The sequence below is a fragment of the Oxyura jamaicensis genome, chromosome 11, assembly GCF_011077185.1.
Source record: "Oxyura jamaicensis isolate SHBP4307 breed ruddy duck chromosome 11, BPBGC_Ojam_1.0, whole genome shotgun sequence".
NCBI lineage: Eukaryota > Metazoa > Chordata > Aves > Anseriformes > Anatidae > Oxyura > Oxyura jamaicensis.
The window spans coordinates 10,260,158-10,280,208 of record NC_048903.1 but is presented as its reverse complement, the minus strand read 5'-3'; the positions used below and the strand labels follow the sequence as shown (position 1 = coordinate 10,280,208).

Below are 20,051 nucleotides of genomic sequence, written 5' to 3'. Positions count from 1 at the left end.
AACAGAATAAACTAAGCCTAATGTAAGAGGTCTTAGAGATCAGCAAACAATGTTAGAGGACCAAAGCATCATTATCTAAGAGGTACATGTGGAAACAATTTTACAAAAAGATAAACAGTATTTCCACAAAGCACTTCTGTCATTAACTTTGTGAAATAGTCTGGATGATGTAATTATTTTGATACTCTGTTACTGGCGCATTTTCAGCCCTCCAGATTTACAATTCAATTTTTAAATCACTCACATATATTCCACCTATAAACAAACATTCATGTTAGTTGCAGAACAGCTGAAGCTGTGAGGAGGGAATCATGTCCATCAACCCTCCTTTTCAAACAGGGTTACCTAGAACCAGTAGCCCAGGACTGCATCCAGATGGGCCTTCAAGTATCTCCACAGATGGAGAGTATAAAACTTCTCTGAGCAATCTGTTCCAGTGCTTAGTTACACGTGAATGCTACGTAGACTAAAAATCAGAATATATTTCTGTCTGTGCTCCTTTTTTAACTCAACAACACCATACCTACCATTGGGTCAATCCAAACTGTATTTCCTAGGGTAAGTACTATTTTTGCTTCATGTGGTTTTCCTTTAATTTTGTGATGAATATAATGGGTTACCTAGGAAAACCAAAACACCACCTTTGAGATGAATACCAAGGTAACTTTGCATTTATTTGCATTGTAGTGAAACATCATCTAAGCTTAACAATAAGGGTATTCAATAAATCCAAACAGTTTGAGTAAACTAATGAAATACTGTAATTTTACCATGGATTAAAGTACTGTTAAATCTTTAAGGAAGGAACTTATTAATAGAAGACTACCCAAGCCCAGGTCAATTTACAGAGGCTGCCCTCCCGTTACTCCCCACAGAATTAAAAGTAGCAATAACTCGTTCTGGAAGAAGGCATTTAAATCACATAGGAGAAAATCCCATAAATTTCACTTTATTATTTTGCGAGCAAACAAAAACTAAAAGTTAACTTCTTAGAATCTGGACCACTAACAGATATTTTTTGATAAGACTAAAAAGCAATTAAATTTGATAACTAAGTTTGCAGTTCATAACTGTTTTCCTGTAGAAAACAAACACACAAATTAAAGAACCTAAAGGAAATACTATGAAAAGAAGATGGTGAGTATTACCTTTGGGTTCCATTCAATTTCATTATCAATGGGTTTCACTCTACAAACTATAAATTCCACAGCCTGAGGTGGCAGATGCTGAAATTTTGCAGGTAACTGAAGAAGCTGAGAGCTCTGAACTTGACGTGTTCTGCCTTCATCTATGTATTTGATTTTGACATTAAAGAACAAGTTTTCTTCTTCTTTTGGAGGAGTCTCTACCACCTGAACCCTTCATATAGTGGGAGAACATAACAGAATTAGTATTCATCTTATCAATTGTAAGAAGGTTTTTTTTTTGTTTGTTTTTAAATCTACACATGTAAAAAAAATCACAGTAAAATACTGAATTCTGTGTGGGCATATGCATATGTGCATGTGTAATCATTTTCCATTTGGTAACTTAAAAAGTATGTGTTTGTCTGGTATTTTAACGACTGATCTGAATATAGCAGTAATTTTTTGCTGTTTTCAGGGCAGGATGGGGAAGTGGATGTTAAGTTTTTTGTCTGTGTTTTTTAAAAAAATGAAAGGTTTAGATATTTTTTTCCTTATATAAAAGTGCACACAAATAGCATAAAAAAAGCACACAACACTTACCTGTGAAAAAGTGTTTCCTCACATAATCCATACAGAGCCAGCTTCTCCACCTTTTTAATAGGAACTTTATTACTAGTCTCCTTAAAATATTCATTGATTTCTTCAGCAAGCGTTGTATATTGGTCCTGTTGTTTATCTACTATACGACCAAAGTAGTTTGTTGCATTTACAATGTGGAGAGGCAGTATCTGAAAGAACAAGACTTATTAGGGAAAGAAAAAAAAAAAAGAAAAAAAAAAGACTGATGACGTCTCAAATTAATGAGATGTGGAGATGTGTAAGTTTTCATATTCAAGGTCAGCCATCTATACACAAGCCACAGAGGAGGCAGAGAGACTACTGCAAACACACATTTCAGAAGATCATCTATTATTACTACATTATTCTTAAGATAATAAATAGTATTAACTGACCATATTCCAGTCGATGGAAATATATAGCACAACCATCAAGCCTCAGTTGGTGGTATTCCACTTAAAAGAAAACCAGTGAGCTACACTATTACCTGTGAAGCTACTAACTACTAAGGCATTCCACACCATCCTAGCTTAATTCTTAATGTTCTCCAACTTCACCATGAATTTTAAAAGAGCTGACTAGGGAAACATATAATGGCATTGCATTATTGTTCTCTTTATTAGGCCATCACTCTGAAAGTTTTGCACTAAAAATTGCTTTAATAAAAAACAAACAAACCAAGAATACGCTACTATCAACTCCAATGCATAAAATTCTGGGTGTATTGTCTGAACATCATACCACATAGAAATACTGAAATACAGCTAGGTATACAATGCAGATAGTAAGAAGACCAGACATTTGCTTTCCACTTCATATAAATCCCGAAAGAGCACAACATGACTTCAGTTCTTAAAGAATGGAACCCATTCTAATATTTCCTAACAAAGAGGAAAATGAATACTTATCAAAGTAGTAACTGATTTGTTAATGTTGCAGTCAGCAGAAGCAAGCAGATGATGTCATGAAATCAGTCCTGACCTTAGGCACTACAAAAACTAGATACAGCTTGTCAAAGAGTCTGAACTCAAACCTACCAAGAAAAACTTCTATATTAGGCAGAAGTGCAGTGACAAAAATAAATAAATAAATAATACACTCATTTCTCCTTATTTTCTGTTCTTGCAGCCATTGACCTTTGGGTAATGATAGTGCCCATTAACTGCATGAGCTGAATGCACCTGAACTCTACAAAAGACAGGACGGGAAGAGGATGGAAGCCGTTCATCCAAGGGGCAACTTTAAGGGCAAATCTGGCACAATTCATATTTATGCTGCAATCCATTCAAGGGATAGAAGAAAAAAAAACTAAACACCAACAAACATTTTTGAGATACAATACACATATTACAGCAGTATTAATGTAAATGTTAAAAATATGTAATATGCTGAATACCTAGTTAGGACCTGCCTTCTTAGTACCCAAAACCAAGATAAATAACAATAACTTACTGTCACACATCCAGATGTTTGTGTAACTTTATCTGGCATATTCTGGAGCATGTCTATTTGTAAATTAATTTGATGGCGGTCTGGACACACTGTTCTATTCCTACGTATTAAAAAAATGTTTTAGAAAAAAAATCATGAGCAAGATCTGATCTGAATGAAAGTACTCAATAGGAAAATTTATGAAATAAGTAGAAGCAGTCATCATTCAAGGCACGCAATTCCTTCTTGCACAAATATGAATGTTAGGTAAATGTTGTATTTCCTTACTTGCAAATTCCAAATGTTTTAAGATAGGTGCACAGTGGCCTTGCAAACTTCTTCTCTTCTTCAGCTTCTAGCACCCTGGCTGTAAAATCATGCAGTTGTGGGGGAATTTCAGCTTCAGCACGCTTCAAATAGCGCAGGATCCCAAGAGCATGACACGTGTTGTTTTCTGTTAGCAGTATGACTGACCTTGCCTTTGTATGTTCCTGATCTACAGATGATTCCTAAAAAGTATGTGTGCATTTCTAAGCTTTTATTTATCCACCAAATAGTTATCAAATGTTAACATTAATTTGTTGAAGATTTATTCAAACCTCTATCACGTTATGGAAGTTGTCAGACATGTTGTATAGACGTTGACCAAAGATTCTTGGAGAAGAAGGAAAACTGAAATGTATCACACAAGATGCATCTGTAATTCCCAGAAACTGCATGCAATCATCTGTTAAAACTGAACACATGGTTTATACACACACGTAAGAGAACTGAAATACTTTCAGCATGTGAAGTAATAGATCACATTTGCAATGCCTGTTTCCTTCTCCCCATCTACTGAAGAATCGAGGAAAATCTTTTCCCAATACACTTACATAAGGCATTATGTTTCTTCAACACATTTCATAAGCACATGGCAGACAGCATTATGTGTTAGTCTCTAATCTGTGTAAATCTGAATCTCATAACAATATCAAAGAAAGAATAGGCTACAACCAAATACTTCAGAAAATAGAAAACACTTCCAGTAATGCAGAAATGCTAACACCTTAAACCTCTAGAAGATTAACTTAATTGTATCTATTGACAGATAAAATGGAATAATGAAGTCTAAAACTCTTTGCTCTTGCAAAGAACTCAAAAAAAAAAGAAAAAAAAAAAAAAAAGAAATCTACCAGAACACAGTGGGGGAACAATTACATTAATGCTTCAGACGTTCTGAATTTCAAACTGGAAATAGCCTCTGTATTAGCAGAGATCATGAAACCATGGAAATTCTCTTAAAGTACTAATGGTTCTTGTAACTAATAAATCAAACTACTCTTAATCTCCATCTAATAAGTACGGCTTCCTGATGATTTCCCTCTCAGCAGTTTAACCCTGAGACCTGTGGGGGGAGGAGGGGAAGTAGACTAGATGCAGCACTAACAAGTAAAAAGATAACCAAGTGACAAGATAACCTAGTTTAAGTATTTAATGTAGAACATAGGTCACTGTGAAGAAATAAACACAAATAGACAACTAGAAAACAAGAAAATACTCACCTAATACAACATGACTACCAGAAGCATAGCTTTTTGTCCAGTGCTCTAAAACACACTTGAAGTTAAACTCCTTTTCTTTATGTATTTTCAAGGCAAATATTGAGTTGCTCTTCAGTGCCTGATGACAAAATGAAGTTACACATTCTTGCAATGCAACAATAACAGCTCTGAGAAACTCTAACAATGTATCTTAGTAGTATCTGGCATACCCTAGAGCTACTGTAAATACAAGGCAAGTGGAAAAAGATTAGTAGAATTCTTAGGTTTATATGAAAAATACTTAGGGTTACTCATTTCTTGTATAAAACGAAAATTAATAAAGCCCAGCTTCCTACAGATTAATACATTAAGCATCTGTTTAGAAAGGTGCAATGTCAATTTGAAGCTTTTCCCACCATTAAGATGTCCTCTCTGTTCTAAGGGGATTCTATTATTTAGTATCAGGCAGGCTCACATTTCAGACTCTCAAAGAGTGCTAAAAACCTTCATCGATCTCCCACACTTAACTTGCATGAATAAAGAATCTCAGTAAGGCTTTATATATTTGTAAACTCAAGGTTCACAAATTAATCACTACAAAAGCCTTTGTCATTATACATGCTTTCTTTCTAAATAAACTAAGTTAAAGCTTTTTTTTTTTTTTTTAATGTCACTTAAGGTATTTGAAGTTGGTGTACACAAGGATTACTACAAACAAGTTCCTCTAAAACCTTCAGTACTTCTGTAGCATTGACAAACTTTTATTTTTTTAAGTAGTGGCATTTGAGCAGGGGGTGTTTTTGATATGCCTGAAGAAATATAACCCTCAGACACTCAAGGAAAACAGATTGGTTTCTGTTACCAGTCTTCAAGGACTAAGCATTCCAGATACACTAATTATGTATTAAGAATCTTTCAAACAACACAGGATCTATTCCAACTTCTAGGAGAGAATATATTTCTGTGTTTCAGGGCTGACATACCTATTCCTATTAGATCCGAAAAGTCTAGCCATATATTCTTTTGCTATCACAACCTTGAAACTACTGCTAAAGGTTTTCATTCCAATATCCTCATAGCCTGCCTCCTTTAGTAAAAAAATATCCCCACCACGCTGTCCAGGTTTAACAGCACTGCTTCACATCTCTTGCTTCCCAGTGAAATCTGACAGCTCTCCTCTCTTGCTTCATACTGTTCAAGGACCACCAGAGACAATAAATGTACAGAGGACATTTTTTGTTTTCCATTGCTCTCTACTGCTGCTTTACCTGAAAAAAGACCAACTGCAGGAAAACTCCTTGGTCTGTCTCTCTGAAATGCTGAGTACACATAGCTTATTATATGTTAACCATTAAAAAAAAGGCACTTATCTAAGTTTACTTATTTTGTTACCTGATGTACCATTTCTACTTCATCTACTGAATCTGTGAAAACCAACACCTTCTGAAGATGATTAGGGGTAAAATCCAGTATTTTGAGTAATATAGCAGTTCTCTCACTGCTCACGCAATGCTGCACAACCTAGAAATCGACACAAAATAGATGACTGGTAATTCATATAATCTAAACATATTTTACAACGTAATTCTTCATTTTAATGAACACTATGCATTGTTACACAATACAGCCTGAATCAAGGGGAAAAAAGGAGTAAATGGTAGTTCTTCTGTTAAGCTTACAGAACATACAGTTCCCACACAGGACATCCACTTGATACCTTCCAGAAGCATGTATTTACATCACATAATCAAACACCCCTGTTTAAGCATTTGATGAAATGCTCCATTACAATGACAGACATGATTTTTCATTCATTTAATTGTAGATGATTTTTCAATCTTTCGATCTAAGTTTGGCATTTTCAAGTACTACTGAAAACCTTCACACTACGAAAAACATCCTGCTCCAGCCAAAACACTAAAGCATTTAAACACTGACATTGTCAGTCCTGCCAAACTACTAACTAGATTTCTCACAAGGAGGGGTACGTTTTCCAATTTGGGGCGATGCTTAGGACATCTAGTCTTTCAAGTATCCCAACATGCTCTACCCCCAGTTTATGGCATAAATTATAAATTATTTTTAGATACAGAAGAATTCAGATCATACTTACATTTTGTATTATTATCAAGGGCTACCCTGTATTTACTAGAAATTAAATATACACTTAGAAACACTCAATATCTTGACCTAAGATTTCCAGAAATAAGTTATCTTGTTGCATGGTGCACTGCAGTAGAACAAGGTGTTTTTTAATAGCTCTGTGTTGGGAGAACTTACCCTTTAGTTTTGCCATATACAATTAGTAGCTGAAACAACTTTCTAGCAATTTTGTCAAACTATACCATTTGGGAACACTCACATAAAATCCAGACCTATAAGCAAGAGTATGGAAATAGTTGAGGGAGTATCTTCACCCCAGTCCTAGAAACTGGGGTAAGTGACCGTCACCTCATTCAGTAAGGTTTTCTAAGAATCACCTCAGTTCATACATGGGAAGTACATCTGAGCAACCTGAATTATGATTTCTGCACTATCCAGTTACAACGAAGAACAGTTACATACATTGAGCTTGATCAGTACAGACAACAATACATCTTGGAAAACCAATAGCACCATCACCCCCAAATTTTTACCTGATGTACATTTCCATAAATAGAAGCCTCTTCCATAGCTGTTATCACAACGTAAGGATCATTCATGAACTCCTTTATTAAACGTGCTATATGTTTATTCCAATGAGTTCCAACAGCAATAATTTGATGCGGTAAATATTCCCATTCTTCAGTAATAGAGTTTTTTTTGTAGCAATCTAATATAGTAAAAACCTATAAAGAAACAAACAAAAAAAAACTATCATCGTCTTACCCTATTCCAAGGAGTCTTTAAAAGCAGTGGAGTGTATATTGCTCCAGCATACTGTTGTTTTTCTTCATGTTACAACACAAAAGACTCAAGTTTTATATCCCAAAAGAAAGTGTTTGTGCACTTTTGCCCTATTATTTGAACACCTCTGAAGCAAGAATAAAGTGCCAGAAGAACATGAAAGAACTGTGTGCACACGTGCACACAAACATCCTCCCTGGAACTGACTACATTAATTGATCAAGGATCACAGCTAACACCTGAAGAAGCAGCTTCAGTAAACCCCTTGCCAATAAAATCTACTAGAAAAATAAATATTCAAGTATTCATAGTTAGAAAAAAAAAAGTTAGATTAATACACCAAAGTTCTACTTCTCCAGTGTTTTGTTCTGTCAGAAATATACAGATACAATTTTTCTTTTTAATTCCGTTTCCTTCTCAACTCTAGCCAGGGGTTGAAGAAGGTTAATATTTGCATCATTTTCCACTATCTTCAAGACTGCCACATGCACAACTGGAACAGCATTTTACCACCTGAATGCATAGCTCATTTACCTGTTCAGTAGCTTCAGAGAACAGTACCTCAATCTCATCAAAAACAAGATGGCAAAGTCTACAAAACAATAAGCAGTTATGTTCATACAGTCTCAGTAAGCTGTATGGTGTAGTCACAATTACATCACCTACAAGTCAGAAGAAAAGACTGTTAACATTTTTTGTTTTATGATTTTAAAGAATACAACTGAAGAACACTATAGTGCAGGTCAATTTCATTAAAAAGACCACTAGATGATCTCTTGAGGTCCCCTTCAAAATTGTATGATTCTACATACATTCAAGCAGAATAAGATACTGAAAAGTGTCTGTAAAGAGGCAGTTAAAATGCCCACTGTCATAGGTCAAACTTCAAGCAATGGAGCAAAAATAGATATATTTCTGATGCTTAACACTAAGTGCCAGTAACACTGTTCTCAAGCATAATTAAGAAAATAGAATGTATTCTTACATCCTTGAATTTTCACTCTTTTAGCTTCTTCTTTTTTCTGCCCAAGTATTACCAACATTGGATGAAGCTGTCTGGAACTTCTGCCATAAGTTTTCAGCAACTCAAAAACAAGTTGTGCCTTCTTCCAGCCAGGACATAAAATAAGTGCTAGGGGCTACATACATATACACAATTTTACACCATAGTATTAGACAAGAAATACAGTTCTTACAATTCTGAACATCTCAACATTTAGTAAAAAAAAAAAAAAAAAAAAAAAAAAGGTCTGCAACACTGGCCTTTATGTGCTTAAAAACTCAATCTTTTAGTACTGTATCATCTCATTAATGCAGATGCTACAGACCCAAGGAATCATATGCCAGGTTACCTGAAGACAAAAAGGATACATGCAGTAGTATAGCGTAAAAAAGTCCAGAAATTTAACAGAAGCAACAGCACAGTCTAGTACAACCCCAAGTAACACAAAATCTTCACCTAAAAGTCCCTTACAAACTCAGTAACTCTATAATTCTGTGCTCTAATACAAGTTACAAAACAAGTTACAATATTTCAAACAGCTAATACAAATTTGAATTTAGCAAAAACAGACTAAATCCTTTAAAACAAACCTTTTAAGAATCAAAGTGCTATAACATTAACCACTTATTAGACATAACTTGCTAAGTTTTAGACTTCCAGTATTCATGCAGTCCATCTCCATAAGCCTTCACATGAAGGGCCTATAAACTGGCAAGCATCATGAAGATATACTAAGATCACATTAGAAATACACATTCTAATTATTATTCTCATTTGCACTTTACAACAGAAAACCTGATACTACTCTAATATATACATACTCCATTTCTGTTTGGCAAGGCTTTGTAGCAGCTTCCCAATTGCAAGAACGTAAGAACTGGTGGAATATATAAGGAAGGGTCATTTCCTTGGTGTGAGATTGCAACTACATCACATCCTCGAGCAGCTGGTGGCCAACAGTAAGATTCTGTGAAGGTAGGTCCTAAGAATTTTTCCCGAGTAAGTTCCTAAAGAAAGAGATATTAAGAGTTCCATGTGAAAACTGTGTACTTACATATTGACAAAAAAAAAGACAAAACACTGTGATCTAAGAACTTTTCGACCCACTTCATAAGTATTCTTAACATGCAATATGAAAACAAATTCTTTGGGGTCAATAAGTTAAATTATTACATTGAAATTAAAGTCACACAACTTATGACAACAATTGATATACCATGTAGAGACCTTACAGAAACCTGTAATAAATTCTTACAGGTGTCTGTGTCAGCATCTCTCTGAAGTTTCTTCATTTATTCAATCACATGAAAAACATGCTAGACATTCCCCAATCAAAATAAGGTATTATTATAATAACACATTTAGTATTTAGGTTGAATTTCTTCTAAGGATGATATGTTTCAATGTAAAATCAGATACTAGTATTACCTTTTTCAGATCATCATGAAGTGGTGCTTCTTCCAGAATTGAAGATGGCTCAATCTTGTTGCTAAGAAAGACAAAGTTCCCTTCTTCACTAAGACTGTGAGAACTCTGAAAGCATAAGTAGATAGTATTGAAGGCAACACAAAATAAAAGGGTTTTAGTTTACTTATGACTCAAGAGCACTTCTTGTATTTAAAAAAAATAGATTTTAATAAAAAAAATGGAAAAACAAATTGTAAATACATTTTAAATGTGATTCATACATACTGATCAGCTACACAGAGCAGTGATGACACAAATACTCAGTATTTCTTTCTTAATGAAAGATGGTTGATGCCCCACAAGAGTCAGTGATTGAGAGGCACTTGGATAATGCCCTCAATAATGTACTCCAACTTTCTTTTATCCCAGAAGGGGTCAGGCAGTTGGTCTTGACGACCTGAGCTTCTGACTGAGCTATCCTAATTAAGGTACTCAAAAAAAAAAAAAAGCATTAGATGCTGGATGTACAGTTAGTGCTCAGCTACAACAATAAAAACACATTAAAAAATTACTGGTAAAATCCACTGTGGTGGCTTGGCCTCACAGCCAAGCACTCACAAGCCACTTGCTCACTCTCCTCTTCCATAGGGTTGGTAGAGAAGCAGGAGAGCAAGAGATGTTAAAATACAGACAGGACTGTTACCAACTACCAATGCACAAAAATCACACTCAACTTTAGGTAACTTAATTTGTTGCCAAGTAATATAAATATTTGAGTACCGACTTGGTTATTAGGAAACAATAACAACAAAACATTTCACAGTGATGGAAAAACACCATTCTTCCTTCATTCCCAGTTTCAACTTCACTCCAAACTCCTCCCCCTTTGTAAGAGAACACAAGTTAAACTCAGCTGCATCACTGAGGCAGCAAGGAGCACGAGGCAGGCACTCAGTCAGAATGTAGCGGATTGTCTTTGTTGCTCCTTCCATCTCACTTCTCTACATTGTGGGTCGTCCACCAGTTACACACCCTTCGGGAGTACCTGCTCCAGCACTGATCACCTCCTGTTGCTCCTATATTGGTGTTCCCTGTATTGTTTCTCACTTTTTTCATTCCTTCCTCCTCCCCGGTGTCTTCTACCCTTTCTTAAGAATGTTTTCATAGGGGTGCCATCAACTTTGCTGACTGGCTCAGCTTTGGCCTGAACTGGGCCTGTTGTGGAACCAACAGACATCAGCCCCTAACCTCCTTTTAAAGACCACCTCTGTGGCCCCTACCTTCACTACCAAAACCTTACAGACGTATCCAGTACATTTGCACAGGACAAGATAAATTCAAGTTAATGTCTGAAATACCCGTTGGTTATCTTCAATTTTATGAGTCTTCAGAGGATTAGAAGTTAAGAACTGCAGGAACCTGAAAAAAGGAAAAATAATAAATATAACAAATGCAAAAGCAAAGTACAATTTATAAATATCACCAATATCTCTAAAATCTCAAGCAGTAATTCACTCTCAAAATATTTTTCATGCATTATCTATGCTGAGGAGCAAAATCTTCTAACATGACTACAGAAACAAAGAAAACAGCTTTGAAAACTGAAGTCAGTATTTGCTTTTTAGTATCTGCATATAACCCCGAACAATGATTTGTAACAGAAAATTAGTAGCTTTCTCAAATTTAGAGGAAAAAGAACAAATGTCACTGTAGAAAGAAAGATTTCTTAAAAGTTTCAAGGAATGAAACGTCAGCTAGATACTGAATTTAAAAAACTCAACTCAGACATATTAAGTATGGGTCAACTGATTTGCATCATAGTAAATCAAAGCACAGCACCAATCAATTCATATTTAATTGAATTTGAAAATATAAAATCACACTAAAAATTTATATAAAGCAACTTAACATGTTTAGAGTGCAGAAAAATATTTCCCCATAAAATATTTGTTGCCAAATCATAGTTGAGAAGGAACTACTTTATTGTACTCAGAATAAATACCAACAGCTTCAAACTTCCTTCTTGCCCAAAGATGTACGTATGCATTTTTTTCTCTTCAGTGATCAAGAATAGTAACTCAAAACATACACCACCACCTACATCTCTGATTACATAACCATTTCAAATATTTATCACGATGCACCATACCTGTCTTTGTGAACAGCTGATTCTTCCTTGCAAGGCAAACCCGGAAATACTTTCACAATCTATCAGGAAAAGATGAAAACTATTTTTTTCTTTGCACTAAAATAGTGTTCAAGAAAGTATTTTTTCCACCTACTGAGGTAAAAGTAGTTTTCCTACTTAACGGTAGGATTTTCCAAGTATTTTGTATTTGTCTTTGTACCAAATTATATGTTCGCCTGATTGAGGCAACAATTTTAATGAAGCAAACTTCAGAAGATTATCTAACTTCTTACAGAACAGTATTTTCTCTCAAGCACATGACAAGAACATTGCCCACAAAACAAAACAAAACTAAAATTAGGTCACAGTCATATCTCAAGCAATAGCCCTAACAGGGATCTGAACTAGTATGAACACACACTGCTTAGTTCTTAAACATCTTTCTAAAAAATAAAAAATCATGTGAAGTCTGTACACCTTAGACTGGAGGAAAAAAAAAAGAGAAACTGGTGAATGCACATGAAGGTAAAAAAAATATATATATATTGAAAAACTGTGAAAATCCTCAGTGGAATAACCTGTAGCAAACACTATATCCAGACTTATCCAAAAGATCCTCAGTTCTGAACTGGGGATTTTCTAACAATCATCTTTTATCACAAGCAATCAACTGGCATGACTTGGTCAAAGATCTGCATCACTCAGGTGGCTGATAAAGATAATTTGGCATTAGTCTACTCAACAAATAAGAAGAAACTCCAATAAATGTTAACCATTCTGTAGCATAAGGACTTTGTTTTCAGGGCAGCATTAATGTTTGCCTTCTTCTATATTTAGAAAACTGAACCACAGCAAAGGAATAAAAAAGGAGGCACAACCTTTTCAAGGATGTGTTGTTTTTTTTTTTTTTTTTTTTTTTTTAATGTTCTGCAATTTAAAGAAAAGAAACAACATTCCACTCCAATTTAACTCTATCAATAATAACCGCCCCCCAGATCTGTTTCATAGAAGAAACAGGTAGATGACTATAGCATTCCTTATCTGTCCCATATACGCTTAATCAAATTCACCTTTGGCAGTTTATTACACAATGATACTTACAGATTCAGTACTTTCATTTAGGTCCGTGCTTGACCTTTGGTATGTCTTTTCAGAAGAACCAGAAACACTATGACCTAAGAAGATAATCAGAAATTTTAAAGTTATCTGAACAAATAAAAAGCTAATATTGTTATTTACAGTGAATTGCCACTGATTTGCTGTTTAGTTTCTTCTATCAGTCGCTAATCACAAGGATTCAAATCACTATAAATGAGACAACTTACAGTAAACCCTACAGTTCCACAAGTACCTCTGTTCAAATAATCCCCTCCAAACTCAAAAACCACAATAATGCACTACGAAAGTAATTTCAGCAATATCTAACACTATTAAATATATCAACAAATGCCCATGGAACTCACCTCTCATCCTTCCTTTGTCTTGTATACTACAAAAAAAAAGTATTAAAGTATGCCTGTATCTGGTGATCTGATGACTGTTCTGAAGTCATAAGCATCTTTTGTTAGGATACCATTTGATCAATTGTTGATTCAAACTGAGACAGAGTAGGTTCATGCTCAATATATCCAATTAAAGACACACAACATATTGTCTGTTTGATTGTTTCTCACACACATGGTTCCTACCTGTTTCAAGATTCATTGGTACTTTCTCCTCAAACAGCTCTGGCCTGAAAGCAAGTGTAGGATTAACAATTTTTACTGGAAAAGACTCAACATTTAATGACGTCTGGTTCTCTTGATCTTTTGCAGGACTTCCAGTATTCTCTTCAGTTTCAACAAAGCGAGCAAAGTTCTTTGAGACAAGATCGTCATTAATGCATACCTAAAAAAAAAAAAAAAGAAGATCCTTATTGACCAGAATCAACATCACATACTTATTTAGGGTATATCTAAAGTTTTAAATTATAGTAACATCTAAGCTGATAGACTTGAACTGATAGAAGGTATTAGACTTTATATGTACCTTCAAAGTTACTGCCTATGGAAAAGACCACAGCATTAACAGCCTTTAACACTGAGTGCTCCAAGCAGATACAAGTGAATTTTAACTAGAGTACAGCTGCTGAAGTCTGACAGTAACTACAACAGATTATTGGCAGAAGTTAAACATTTTGACAAGTGGAGCTATTTTTCCCCCTGAAGGTTTGAGGACTCAGTGTTATTATAGAACCGTTTGGTTTGGAACACACCTTAAAGATCATCTAGTTCCAACCCCCCTGCCATGGGCAAGGACACCTTCCACTGTATCAGGTTGCTCAAAGCCCCATACAAAGGGAGTATGAACAGGTATTTAAAGACACTTGAATGAAGTAGTTGCAAAATATTCTAAATATAACACAAAAGGAGTGTTGTCCACTGTCCACTTGAATTGCTTCCTGTATATTTATATTTTTAAAGGGACATCTCATTGTAGGATGCAGAGTAATCCAGCTTAAATAACATCAAATATTTCCTGAAAAACCTCAAAAACAGTATTTGTTTTAAGGAAATAAAATATTAAAATGCTTGAAAACAGGTAACAGATTCTGAAAGACATACAGTTTTACTGCGTAGTTCAGTGTAACAACCTCCAAAACAGCTGAGCATTAGAGCTCCAGGTAATTGAATGGAATAGCAAAAACCAACCAAACCAAATAAGAACAACAGAAAAACAACAGCTCACCCAAGATAATTCTAGTTCATTTAAAGTTATCTCCAACAATTCCACTTCAAAATGAAAGTGCTCTGGTTTTAACACTAATATAAGTGTTCACACGTCTTATGCATTTAATACATTGTTTGGGCCATTTTTTAAAAAAATTCAAGTTCCATAAAATACTGATAGCCCTAAATTTTCTGTTATCTGCTCTTTTAAATATATATATATTTTTAAACAGTGACAAACTTAATGTATTACTTCAAATTTTAACACGTCACTGAAATAAATATGATCAGGACAATGAGGAAAAAGATGAACAAGGTTATAGTGAGTAGAATTGACTCTGTCTGGTATCCACTGCTGCTCAGCCTTTCACCAGACCAAATTAGCAGGAAAAGAGCTTTGGGAACACAACATTCATTTTCTGTGAGCCTCATTTGTGATTTTTCTTGTACCCTGTCCTGTAATTCTAACAGTTGTAATTAGACCTAAACCAAGCCAAATTGTAAATGATAAATTCATAAAATAAATTACCTTCATCAGAAGTTCCTAAAAATGAAAGAAAAACTTGAAAGGGCAAATTTGCATGAAATAACCTAAATGTGCAGTTCTTATGACAATGTGTACTTTTTGTTACGCAAGATATCTTTGTGAAATGCTACAGACTTCTACTTCATTTGCCTACCAATACCTTCAAAAGAAAGGTACACATGAATGAAAATGGAATTTCTGCCTCCTGGAACACCTCCAGAGAGTTATATCAACAAAAACATAAAATAGTGTCTTTAAAAAGTTAATGATTTAGCTTCTACTGTATCTGGCAAATGACAAAACTCACTTGCAGATAATACTTTTCAGTCCTACGCTGATTACAAAGTTATTATTTACGTAATAAAGCATCCAAATAGGTTTGTAGATATAGAAGTATCTTACCTTTTCATCTTTTATTGTCACATAAAGAATAACATCAAATGTATTATCTTCTACAGCACATAACTTGGCTTTGATTTGCGTAGTTGCTAAATGTAGTAGTAAATAAGAAGGAGAAATATTAGCCCTGTATTAAATTATCAGTATTTTTCAAGCTATACCAAAACAGAAATCATGATTAAATGAATGCAACCTATTTCTTTGAAGAAAAACTAATACAAATGTTGTAACTTTTAAATGAAACAAGAATCTAACAAGGTATTAAGAACAGAGCTCGAAAAATGAAGTTGTCCTCAGTCTTTGAAGGAAGATGGAGAACTGAAAAGCATTAATAACCTGTCCACAGAAACAAGTCTTATTCACACACTGAAATTATTTATATATTTGTGCATATTTATGAAATCAAGTTCCATGTTGTTATTGCTTCCTATTGACCTTTACTTTGCATAATAATGCATTACGCTTAGATGTGTGAAAACCTATAAATCATGAAAGTGCCATGTTCCATTAGTATGGGAAATTAAAAGCCTGAAGACTCTTTACTGTTTTTATAAATTCATCCTCTCCTCCTCAAATATCTGTGTGTAGTGTATTGTACTTGCAAATAAGCAAGTAGGTTGTTTTTCAGGTAGAGGCACATAAACAAGATTAGACAAGAACAATCAAGGGCTGCTTTTCTACCAACACCAACAAGCGCTCTCACACCAAAATAGAATGCTGGATATGGAAAAGACTGAATGTGCTCCTGAAACACCACACAAGGGAAAGGACAACAGACTGGCAAACAAGCATTTCTACTTCACTAAATAACTACTTGTAGCAGTAGATAGTTTCTTTCAAGGTAGCTTATTCCAAGCCGGTAAGCACCTAGTCACCTTTACTAATTTATGCAGCATGGTAAAGATGCAAGTCTACACATATTGTTGGCTAAGTCAAATCGCACCAAAAAATTTGAGTAACTCCCTTCTCTTTAGAATGCTGTGAAAATTAAAACCGAACTATGATCAAATATATATTCCAGTACTACATTTCTCTGACAACTTATTTCCCAAAACAGAAGGGCCAAATATGATTTTGATAGCATATTTACCTTTCAGAAGACTTTGAAAATACTGAGTAGCAGCATTATCCCATCTTTGGGCTGGCCTAGGAAAATAAACACAACCAGTTATCCCACATAATCAAAACTTCAAACGATAACCTGAAAAGTGATGCATGTTCAAAAAAAAATGTTCTCAGTTCATGCTAAGTCTCAAAAACTGTCTCTAACAGAAACATTAGCACAATCCTACTACTTTGAATGTAACTTCAGTTTTGATGTTTCAGTTCATCCATAAGATGAACTGCCTGAAAATAATGAGATATTGATTTGTCGAAGTATGATGGCTTACGTCCAACATAAAATAAGGCAATCAGGAAAAAAATAGATTAACTAGAAATAGAGTGAGAATCCACTTGTAGAGTAGAGAATATTAATTACTTTTTAAAAGTATTGAGCAGTTCTGAACAAGCACTTTGAAAACACTGTAAAGACTTTAGGGTCTATAACAGAAAATTAAGTTCTTTACCATCTTCAGCAATTGCAAATACAAAAAAAAAGGAATCAAATGTAAAGCATTGTAAACAAAATATAGTAGATATATGTAGAGAACTTCAGTGATCTTTTGATAATTCACAAAGATGGCCCACTCAAGATGTATGCTATTCCCATCCTAACTAAACTAGTATTTGTTTTGTCAGAGTATCTAAGTAAAATACTGATTCCTCCTTTCAAAGGACAGTATAAAAAACAAACCTAAATGTCTAACTACATGTGGTTATAAATATTTTTTAATAACATACATCAAGATAGTTTACTTGCTATAACACCACGCTCCCCGATGATCTGTCAGGGCTTTGACAATAACATCCTAGAACTCAAAGTAAGGACACACAAGCACTTTTCTTTACCACTAGATCCCACGGAAAACCTTATTCCACTCCTTCAAAACTGGCATAAATATGATAAGGAAAGTACAACATGAATCCTAAGTATTTCAAGGATACTGATGTAATGGGGAAAACCAATGCTATCTATAATGTTTATACATTAACAGAACTTCAGTTCAGGCAGAATGTGTAATGATCACAAACAAGATTGTCAGGAATAAGATGAGCACTTGTAAGAAACTGCACATGGATCAATTAGTAGAGAACTGGACAATTGTGCTGGAATCACAATTCTGGGACAGCAGATGAAGGGGAACAACTGCCCCAAATCTGTGTCAATTTCTTAGTTTCTAAGTAAACATCAAAAGATTCAAACAGATGAATAATAAAACTCAAATCATTAGGCAAGTTTTATTTATGAATTGCTTTTGTAAAAAAGAAATCGTTTTCCACATCTCATCTCCTATGTTCTTACTGAAACAGTATCCTCTGAAGAAAAAAATAAATAATATTGTGATGAAATTTCACACCTAAGAAATTTATGACTAGAATACAATTGTTAAACTCTACTTACACTATTTTTGCTGTATCTTCACAAAAGTTGATACGCAACGTCACTGGCTTTGTGCAATACAATCTACATTTTTTTGCTCTATATGGGATTTGCATAAATGCTTTCACTGCAACTCGAACACTTAAAAACAAAGCAGAAATAATCTCATTTGACAGAGCAGACTTTATTCTCCAGTGGTTTTTCAAACACATGCTTTCATTATCCTGTATGCAACAACACATTTCTTCTAGAAGTTTGGCTCCTACAGTGGAACTCCCTGGAACCCTGTTTTATTTATTTATCTAAGACAGGTGCTGTAAGGAGCAATTAATAAGCACATTTGCCCTGAATATGAATGTACTTCTCATTTAGTAGAGAAACATCAGAAAGGTTTGCAGTACAGTTTAAAGTCTTTTCATGATATTTACCCCTCATACACTATATATACCATCTGGTGCTGCATATGCCATTTGGCAATTCTTACCTCTGAGTGCAAACCAGGTATGACTAAAATCAGTAAGAAGGAAATTAATAAATATGCTAACATGCATCTGTACTAATTTCCCTACAAAAAAAAAATAAATAAATCTTTGTATAACTATCACTAGAGCCTTGAACTATACGTAATTACCCTTTACCTTATAAACAGTTTGACGGGAGACATTTAGAAACCAGCAAGACACCACCTATACCAATCTTTTAAGATCCATATAGTTATCATTTTTGTTCCAAGTTATTTTATAATGAAAAAGCAGTATATCATGTGTTTAATTCCATCAGAACATATTTTAAACTCATGGCATTGTCAAGCTGCTCTCTGATACAGGCACATTCAATTTAAAAACGTTATTTAAGATTTAAAAATAATTGTTCTAAAATATTTTAAATAAGCTTTCTTAATTTTGTTGAATACTACAAAAACACTTGGTAAAGATTCTTGTACAATAAGTTGAATATTTTATTAAAGAAATATTTTATTAAAGAAATGAACCTTAAACATGGCTGAAAGCTGGAAGAGATTTTTTTAAGACACATTTTAAGATTTTAGAAATAATTGGTTTCATAGTAGTTTTATTTATTTATACCTTAATAAGGTATGTTTCAGTAATGTTAACTGATAACCATAAATCTCTATCATATTAAACTGACACTATTCCAGTTTCAAGTCTTTAAAGAAAAGAAAAATAGAATACAAAACATCTTTAAAAAAAATAACAAAACGAAGACTGGTTTGCATCCACACTCACAAGGGCCCATCATATGGATAGCAGTTTCTTGTAGACCCATACTTCAATTAAACCAAAGCCTCGTGACTATTAAACTAAATAAATACTGATAGCCAACAAATTACATTTCAGTGTAATTCTCAAAAAAAACAAACACTTACTCCTTTGTTTTAACAAAAGTGTATTTGGCATAATCCACAAGAAAGCATTCTGTTTGATAATGACCTGCATGGTACATGATTGACTTAATAACTGCTCTACACCAGCATTTCAGCTCTTCACTGAAAACCACACAAATCTGAAACAGAAAGAACAAGACAACAGGAACAAACATCACTGTCAGTTTTCTTAAAGGCAAAAAAAACAGTGTTTACGATGCAGCCCCAATTTACTTTATAAACTGCAAGTACTGCAGCTTCCTTAGCGATAAGCTTACAGACAAGATGATACAAACCATGTAGATATCCTTTTCTACTAGAAAGCAGTAGTCAAACAAACAAACAAACAAAACACATCTTCGATAATTCACCCCCTAAACCAATGCAAATACCGAATTATTTCTTCTGTTGTACACAACATAGCAATGT

General features: G+C 34.3%; 1 protein-coding gene across 9 annotated transcripts in view; it reads right to left on the bottom strand.

Moving 5' to 3' along the window:
- TDRD12 (tudor domain containing 12) overlaps positions 1-20,051 on the bottom strand; it is a 236,642-nt gene that overhangs the window by 9,447 nt on the left and 207,144 nt on the right. For 8 of the 9 annotated variants that reach the window (XR_004753745.1, XR_004753746.1, XR_004753747.1 and 5 more), the window contains 21 exons: positions 19,626-19,762; positions 18,260-18,379; positions 16,847-16,902; positions 15,760-15,845; positions 13,812-14,010; positions 13,225-13,298; positions 12,145-12,203; positions 11,354-11,414; positions 10,017-10,121; positions 9,410-9,595; positions 8,571-8,724; positions 8,120-8,247; positions 7,336-7,527; positions 6,092-6,220; positions 4,721-4,838; positions 3,776-3,912; positions 3,465-3,685; positions 3,198-3,297; positions 1,728-1,915; positions 1,149-1,359; positions 528-620 (listed from right to left, as the gene is read on the bottom strand). Coding sequence is in view for 6 of the 9 variants with exons in the window: in XM_035336455.1 (XP_035192346.1) it covers positions 528-620; positions 1,149-1,359; positions 1,728-1,915; positions 3,198-3,297; positions 3,465-3,685; positions 3,776-3,912; positions 4,721-4,838; positions 6,092-6,220; positions 7,336-7,527; positions 8,120-8,247; positions 8,571-8,724; positions 9,410-9,595; positions 10,017-10,121; positions 11,354-11,414; positions 12,145-12,203; positions 13,225-13,298; positions 13,812-14,010; positions 15,760-15,845; positions 16,847-16,902; positions 18,260-18,379; positions 19,626-19,762 (2,754 nt within the window). In the remaining 3 variants the exon portion in view is untranslated. The remainder of the gene's footprint in view (positions 1-527; positions 621-1,148; positions 1,360-1,727; positions 1,916-3,197; positions 3,298-3,464; positions 3,686-3,775; positions 3,913-4,720; positions 4,839-6,091; positions 6,221-7,335; positions 7,528-8,119; positions 8,248-8,570; positions 8,725-9,409; positions 9,596-10,016; positions 10,122-11,353; positions 11,415-12,144; positions 12,204-13,224; positions 13,299-13,811; positions 14,011-15,759; positions 15,846-16,846; positions 16,903-18,259; positions 18,380-19,625; positions 19,763-20,051) is intronic. The other variant, XM_035336457.1, reaches the window with a different exon arrangement.